General features: G+C 47.1%; 1 protein-coding gene across 1 annotated transcript; it reads right to left on the bottom strand.

The window, feature by feature from the left end:
- Positions 1-862: 862 nt before the first annotated feature.
- On the bottom strand, positions 863-5,717 carry LOC145911277 (uncharacterized). The gene is made up of 3 exons (XM_082998565.1): positions 4,668-5,717; positions 3,076-3,179; positions 863-2,076 (listed from the first exon to the last, which is right to left on the bottom strand). The coding sequence occupies exons 1-3, from the start codon at positions 5,371-5,373 to the stop codon at positions 1,837-1,839; spliced, it is 1,050 nt and encodes a 349-aa protein (XP_082854691.1). The 5' UTR covers positions 5,374-5,717; the 3' UTR covers positions 863-1,836.
- Between the last annotated feature and the right edge of the window lie 2,646 nt (positions 5,718-8,363).

Below are 8,363 nucleotides of genomic sequence, written 5' to 3'. Positions count from 1 at the left end.
CAAAATTGTGCGCACGTCAAACGTGGTAAAGGGAATATTAGATCTTCGCAATTGCTCTCTTGTTCATTTCGTCTGTTGGGAGTAACGCTAATATAGGAAATCGCCATTATCCCACACCCGCGTTTAAATGTGAAATACAACCTCACACAGCTGCGCAATTCTTACCACGCCTAACTTTACGAGCGTATTCGCGCATTGTGTCTCACGAAACGCGACGCAATTCCTTATGGAACGTCCAGTTCCATTATTCAGAACGTCCCAATTGTGACGTTGGAAGTGGTGCGATTATTTGGCGATCATTCCAGAGTGGCGTCCAGGAAGCCGGCGGACACTTTTTAATGAGATCAAAATTGCAGAGCACAAAACGCCAGACATGTGACGCATGCGCAAATCTGACGTGGCGTTGTATTGTGACGTAAGTGTGGTTGTGGAATTATAGAGAGAGAATTTTTGCGATTCAAATTGTTCATATTCCCTCCATTGAAAAGCGAAGACGCTTCCATTGCTTGTTACGATATTTTTCCTCGTCCGAAGGCAAATCTGTACATTTATTTTTTGTTTTGTGGTAATAACACGGTATGATAGTAACTTAATTTTGTTATATTTACCTGCCCTTACAGTTAACCTAACTAGGCTTTTGACATAGGAGTCATTGGTGTCCACCCAAGCACCTTCTCCAAAGACAATAAAACCACCCTTATCCCACAAGTCATCCTCACGACCCCGCATAAAACCAAATATGTCAGCACGAAAACATCCTAAACCTGCTTTAAATCAAACTTTTCCGATCAAACTTTGAGGATCCATTCGATGTGTTTGCTTTATTTGTCACTGCATAAAAGACGACGAGCTTCGAGAGGGAAACGACGAAGTATAAATATCTTAAAAAACGAGTAAAAATCGCGTGATAAACGCTCGAACGCAAAAAGAACGAACGGTTCAAAATCGAAGAAGAATGTTGAAGCGAAAAGCAGCAGCAGATTAGAAACTATTTCAGGTCACGTGGCACAAGAAGGTCGAAAAACGGCGGTGCAGGGGGTGACGTCAGTCGAAACAAGTAGGACGACGTCAGCGCCTCCATTGATAAATATAAGCAATAAATAACTAGCGCATCAACAACTGAAAAGTCGTGTCACAATACGAGCTTCGGTGCGTGGCGAGCAAGAAAAGTGCAATGGAATGTCCAGGGTGCATTGGTGCGATGGCGATTTGGCAATCATGTTGGCACAAAGCAAGATTCCAATAATCAAAAACTGTGGACAACATCTGTGGGAAAAACCACAAGTTGGTGAGGGGGTTTCTACAAACGGGTGGTGTAAATAGGTGCAGTGCAACAAAGTTGGCCACGAATGTGCGGCTGTTTTTTATTCCAGTCTACTCAAGACGTTGTTAAGCGTGTGTTGGTGGTGATATTTAGAAGGGAGACCGCAGGCGCGGGTCGCACTTGGTCGGAATTCGTTGCGGTGCAGAGTTAATAAAGTCAATGTGCAAGGCAGGATCAAAGAAACACACATAATTAAGGCGATTGAAGACTTGTGGCCTGGATGTGGCTGCGTCGGCGATGTAAATATTTAGCAAAGTTTGGTCGCGGCCGCGCGCGTGGAAATGTCTGCTCTTCTGTTGTTGTGGAGATAACACTGGAAAGTGACGATAAGGATCGCTGAAACGTTCATTGTTTGCCATTTTTCTTCCCCTCAATTCTCTTCCTCTTCGCTGTTGATTCCTTTCGTGTTTTCCTCCTCCTTCAGATGTCCGGAACTATTCCGCTCTTCTTCTTGGTGGCCCCGACGTCGTGGCGGCTGTCATATTTTGTCGCAAACGAATCGTGCGACCTCGTCAATGCAGGATCCCCATGTAGAGTGAGGGGACCCTATCCGGGTCGACAGCACGAGGGAGGAAGTGAGTTGATCTGTGGTTGCTGTTGGTCCGGCAGTCGTGACGATTTCTGTGTTTGCGACCGAGGGAAACGAGGCAGGATTTCTTCCCGGAGCGACTCTTGTGTCTAACGGAGGAGTAGGTGTTGTACCAGTTCTCCTGGAGCTCCTCGCGGAACTTGCAATCGTCGCACAATCCATCCTAAAGAGAAGAAAATCAAGTTTAAACCTCTGCTCGAGATGTGTTCAGGGGTTAAAAATAAACGTAAATGCTGGGAGTAAATTTTTGGCAACAAAACTGATCAACTTCGCAATTTAATCGAGGTCGGTTTTCAGACAGATGCAAAGTGCGCGATCCAACTGTTAAGGGCGAGTATCGAATACGCCTCTACGACAACACTCTAGAGGGGGAAAAACACTCGACCCCTAAATCGAACACTCGGAATCACTGCTGACTCCGACGCATTTAAGGGGGTTACGACCTGCGGCGCGTGGGAAAGTCCAAGTCACACATTGGAGTGAGGGGTGAGATAGGCTTGTCTCGGATCGAGTTACACGATATACTCGAAATCAAAATTGCTACAAAACCTACTCGCTTTTAACACATCTGGCCGCGCTCGGTGTCGGCTCACGAAAAGGGGACAAACGGTGAACTCATGTCGCTACATGTTTTGGAACGAAGACAACAATGACCACAGTTCGTGTATCTTTGTTTACGCTGACGAGATTTAGGAAAGCGGCGATTTGGCGTTTTTAACCTTTGCGCGAAGGTCGGCTCCTGTTTTTAAACTATACCTCGAAAGTTGTGTAGTGGTTTTACGCGAATATTAAAATATTCATATGGTATCACGTGGTTGCGATTTCAATGAAACGCTAAACGCATGTTGCGAAATGTAGTAGTTCGCTTAGATTTACTGAGAGGTTTTTTATGTTAGACAACCTAATACAACAGGTTTAACGGGAGATGAACTTGTAGTTCACGTGACAACATCGCGTTCAATATAAGTGCTTTGAATTCGCGACTTCCAAACGTTGATGCGATACACTACGACGCTTGATAACGAATTGCACCCAAGTCCTACGAGTTATCATCCGAGCTGGTTACTGCCCAGCACGGATATCGAAAAGTCGTGTGGCCTCAAAGCGACTAATGCGACCAATTTGCTTTGATGTCGGTGGTGGAGATAACACTTGAACTTACCGAGCCGTACAGACGTCCTCGGCCGTCCATCGCCAGGTAGAGGCCACTCACGACGCCTCTGATGCTCACGAGTCCAACTCCCACAGAAATGAATTCCAGAATAGCTGCGATGAAAAGGCAAAAGCAATGTTAGCAAAATTGTACAAGCGAAAGAAGATCGGTTTGACGTCAACGAATACACGGTCCGGGAATGCGGGGCCGATCCCTAGAAAATAACAAACGAGCTTCCCAAGGCAACCGAATTGTAAACGGAATTGTTTCGCTCACGCCCTCGCTAGGTCGCTTTAAATACGGCCTGTGTTCATACTAACAAGCAAACAAACATTTACGGTTCAATACGGCGGCATTTGCACCCGGTGTAACTGCAAGGCCGCCTTACAACGCCTCCCCTGCGTGATCGTTCGATATCCCGTCTTCTCGGCGCCTTGTGCAGCCTCGCCCAATGCACGTGTGAAAATGTCCAGCCTGCCACCACCGCTGGTGACCGGCTTAAGTGCGACGCGTCTTTTGAGCGCGCGACGCCCGTTAATGGGGTCGTAATGATCGTTTCTTAGGGGACGACCGTTAGCACGCGAACGCGTTGTTGTCCAGCGGTTCTGTTGCATGCGCGAGAAACGCGTTTTCAATTATTCTGCCTAGAGGCGAAAAACCCGCGCGAACGCTAATTACTTTCAATGAACAAAAGAGCGACGATCTACGGGCGGAGCATGCATTTCTCGCAATACTCGAATGCAAGTAATCACCTGCACTTATCTGCTGTAATTATCAATATGACTGCACCCCCGAAAGAAAGTTACTGTTGCGCGCGACGCCAGTGGAAGAGCCGCGGGGCGATGACACTAATTTGCCGCCATTTAGGATCCTATTTTCGCCTCGTAGACTGGCAATTTGCCGTTTTGTTGGCTCACGAAAGCTGTTCGGCCGCTGACGCAGACCAACCCTCGCCGCTCTGTACTTAAACTAAGGCTACGCGGGAGGAACATCTGCTCGAGGAATCAATTCCAGTCGATGCTTCACCACCGGAAATGCGTTACAAAGACATATTTTAACGTCACAATGACCCATCGCCGCTCTGGGCTTGATCCATCAATCTGTAGTCCCCGCTCGCGGTCGACGCTTGCAAACAATTCCCACGGCGTTTTATTAACCGACGGCACGCGAAGTCGGTTAAAAATCACCGCGCGGCGCCGACGTTGTTCTATTTATCTTGGTTGGGTAAATATGAACACGCGCATGAATTTATAATACACGTCACCGCGCCCACCTGCAACCCCGTGCTGCGTCTTTAAGGGTCACCGAGGCCGCGATTCAGGTTTTTCGCTCGCGATTGTTCGAATATAGGGCGCGATTAAAACCTGCTGTGCCGACGATGCTAACTCCGCGTCATAAAATTCTACGAACCGCATCCATTGGCTAAAGTCCCGCTGCAGGCGCGCAAACAACTATTAATGCCGTTTACGGCTGTGCAAAGTTGCCGATTGCACAGGCGACAATTCGACGCTTTGTCGAGATTCTCGTTGCTCTGAATCCCCCCCCCCCTTCGCGAATCACGTGTTCGAACCCCAGGCAAACTTGGTTGTTATGAAGCTTACCGTGTTGATTGTGATCCTCACGCGTCGCAGTCACCCGTCCGCCCTTCATAATTTGAACGTGGAATCCGGTGCTGCAGTACATTTGCCGCCTACGCAACACGCCCGCCATTTCCGTGTAAATCCCTCGTTTGGACCTCTTTGCTCGCTTGGCGGACTTCGGAGACGCTCGCGTCGGTAGGTTTGAAGAAACTTCGGTCTCGATGGTTTCGGTGTTGCTGCTTTGTGTTGTTACTGATGATGATTCCGCATCTTCAGCCGTTGTTTTGCGTTGGAAAGTAACTTTGCTTGGGATGGAATCGTAAGAGGCGGTTTCCATTTCTTCAAGTTTTTTGTCGATTATATTCCAAGCCATTGGGTCGGGAAGTCGGTCGTGGACCAAAGGAACGCTGTCTGTCACAATAGGTTGTGGTTTGCTTGATCTTTCGTCGTTTTCATGCTGGCGCGAGCGTACAAGCTTCTTCCTCCTGGGCTTGGTTGATTCGGGAACGACTGACTGAAGCTCGTCAGCGGGGATTCGAGTCATCGATTCCCGCAGAGCTTTCGAAGGTGCCTTGGGATTTGAATCAGTATGACTCCCTGTAATCCTCTTTGCTCTGGCTAAAAGTGCCAGTAAAAGTGAACTGATTGAGCCGGTGGCCGATTCCACTGACTGTCCGGGGTAGGCGCTGAGGCTTGTTGAACTGACTGTTGAACTAATAAAAGACATCTTGCTGCCTGTTTAGCTTGTAGTAAGCTTCGTTGAAAAGTATTCGTAATAAATCGGCTTGTTTTGTGAGCTCTGTGCGTCGCTGTGCACAATGCAGACTGAATGAGAGTCGCGTGCTCGGTGAAGATTTTGACTTCCCTGTGGGTCGTCGTTTAGAAAGAAGGCGGCGTCTTCAATGGGTCTCGTCGTGACTTTGACCGTGTGCTTGCTTCGGTCAAAATGTTTCTTTTCTCTCTCTCTCTCTTGCGGTCGCTCGTCGAGTTGATTGACTTTCTCGTTCTTATCGTAATTCGGCGGGAACAGACACCGATTCAAATGTTTAATCGCAGCGAAAACTTATGATCGTTTCGTTCTGTAGAGAAAGACAAAATGGTTAAAACCTGTCCTGGAAAATAACGCGATTGAAGAAAGACACGCGCTCGATTTTGTTTCTCCTCCAACTATACCAGACTTGTCGCTTTACTAATGCATTAATTTTAAACCAGACCTTTTCCATAAAAAAGCTATATTGGGCGTGTGGGTTGGGACCATTGATGTGACTACTCCAAGTGCTTGTAAGCTGTCTAAACTACATGGCGATTAACACCTCCGTTGTCTCATCTAACGTCTAATTTACCCCCCGCACAATATGTGCTCTGCCACAAATGTGCGGATTTTTGGAAAAATACGAACTGTGGTTTCTTTTTTCCCACCAAAAACCACTCGGCACCCGCGAACAGAAAACAAAATGAGCACCCGGGGTCGATTAAATGCTCGACAGACGACCTACACGGGCCACACCTCGTCAAATTACGCATCCGGTGAAAGCTAAAGGGCTGTCGCGGTTTGTAATACGCCTTTCAATATGTTTTTGCGTCTTCGAAGAATAAGTTGCTCAGTTTGCATTTTATATTTTTTTGCTATTTGGCGCATTCGCCTGCGTCGCACGCCTTGACAAAAACATCGTAACATCTGCATATTTCCAGTTTCCATGATTTCGTAATTGCACAAAAATCCGAGACTTTGCATTTGTAAGAACTGATACTGATGCTTAAAGTATTAAAAGGATCCGCGCTTTTGATTTAACTTCTCTCCTGCTTTTGCGTTGCCGCCTGTGGAACTGCACTCTCTAATGCATTTTCACTTACATTTCTAATTTTCACCATTATCAGAATAAAAGCGTGGTCGCCACGTTTGGCCCAAAGCCTTCTGCGACTTTCTGTTTTGGGACCGATGATAAAAGGAAACATCTCTCGCAGGGCCACACTTTTTCGGTCCCGGCCATTCAGGTCCTTTTTTCTAGCGAGCGCGACACTCATCAAACGGCCCGTGGCAACTTCGGGCTCGCTGCCCCCTCTTTTTTGCTGTTGCCATCTCCCGTAGCGATTGTTGCATTGTATACACTAGATATTTAATCTCGCGTGTATCGCCTGCCGATGCCCGTGTACGCGGGATTAAACGGCAAATATTGGCGAGTTGTTCTTATTGCGCATTCCAGCTTGCAATCTCTTCGCCAGCCGACCTTCAACGCTAAGCTGTCAATCAAATACGTGGCCTCGTGTGAAAAACACGACAGTGAAAGTGGGAAGACTTTCGCCGAGAAAAGTTGCTGCCCGAAGTGACAAAAAACGAACAAACAAAGCCACAACTTTGCAGCAAAATTAAAAAACATTAAAATTTGCTAGTTTGAAAATATCGATTTTCAGCTTTACACGGAAATTATCGATACTTTCTATGTACACTGTCCCAATTCCAACGTGCAGCTCTAAACGGAATTTTATCAATTGCAAAAACAACAGTCCAACATTATGGTATAACCACGGGGCCCTTACAGCGTTTGTTGAAGTTCACTGAAAAATCAACTTGTTGCAACCCCCGTTCTGTGCTCACTGACGATCACCGCCGAAACTTTGGCTTTTTATGATCCCTACTTCGGAAGTGGTCGGATGATTTCGGGTGAGCCAAATCATGTTCGTCGGGATATTTTTAAGTCTCCAAGGAAGTTGACGGCTTACGTGCATCGGTTTTTCACATCAGGTGGTTTGAAGGTGTGTGAATCATTATTTTTAGGCGGGCATTCTCTTTACGATCTCCGTATTTTCCCATAACCACACTTCCAACACCTTGATCTCGCCGTTTTCCCACCAGATGATGACATTTAGGGTCTTCTTCACAGACACGAGGCTGAGGCGAGGGCCCGTGTCATCAACCAATCATCAAATAATGACGGAACGCCTCTGGGTGGTTGTAAACATTACTATGTCTGCCCCACGTTGGTCCCACCTCACCCACTGCGACGTCACAATTTTTTTTGTCTGGAACGCCCCACAGCTGCAGCAAACGACGTAATGCGTAACCTTGGGTCTGGGTAGTTTGGGCGACGTAAGAGACTTTCTCATCACCTCGTGCGTCCCCTGGTCGTGGCGTATTTCTTACATGGCTGCCCAGTCGCGTTTCTCTCGTCTATATATTGACCTTCGAATAGGCTTACGGGGGATTTGTCAGGAAAACCTTTTCTTTAAATGAATGATAAGTGTCATGGGTTTATGCGATGGAACGCTGCTGACGTAATACGTGGACGTACAAGGCGCGTAACAGTGACGAAAGGTTTCTTAGAGCACGGGCAAAAGATTTTTGTGGACAACTGGCGGAAAGTACGTGAGTGAATCACGAAGTGCGCAGTTTGGCATTGTGGTCGATTGTATGCTAAGTCGCTAAGTCGCATTCCAACCTTTTAAACCTACGGAATGCTACCAACAGTTTAGGGGTAGGATTGTAATTTTGACGCGCGACCAAGCTTATGACACGTCACACTGACGTTAGAGCATAATAGTCGTTTCAGTTCGCTCTAAGCGGTGGTTTTGTTGTTTGGACCAGCTGCCGACCAAAATATCGTGACTGTGGCACAAACAGATTTCTTGCTTTTCCGTTTGTCACGCAAGCGAAAACAAGCGGAAACCGTGGAACGATATTCGATAAGTTTAAACCGTGGGTGATGCCGGGGCTCATAT

Source organism: Ascidia mentula, chromosome 8 (assembly GCF_947561715.1).
Source record: "Ascidia mentula chromosome 8, kaAscMent1.1, whole genome shotgun sequence".
Taxonomy (NCBI): Eukaryota; Metazoa; Chordata; class Ascidiacea; order Phlebobranchia; family Ascidiidae; genus Ascidia; species Ascidia mentula.
This window is presented reverse-complemented; position numbering and strand designations above follow the sequence as displayed.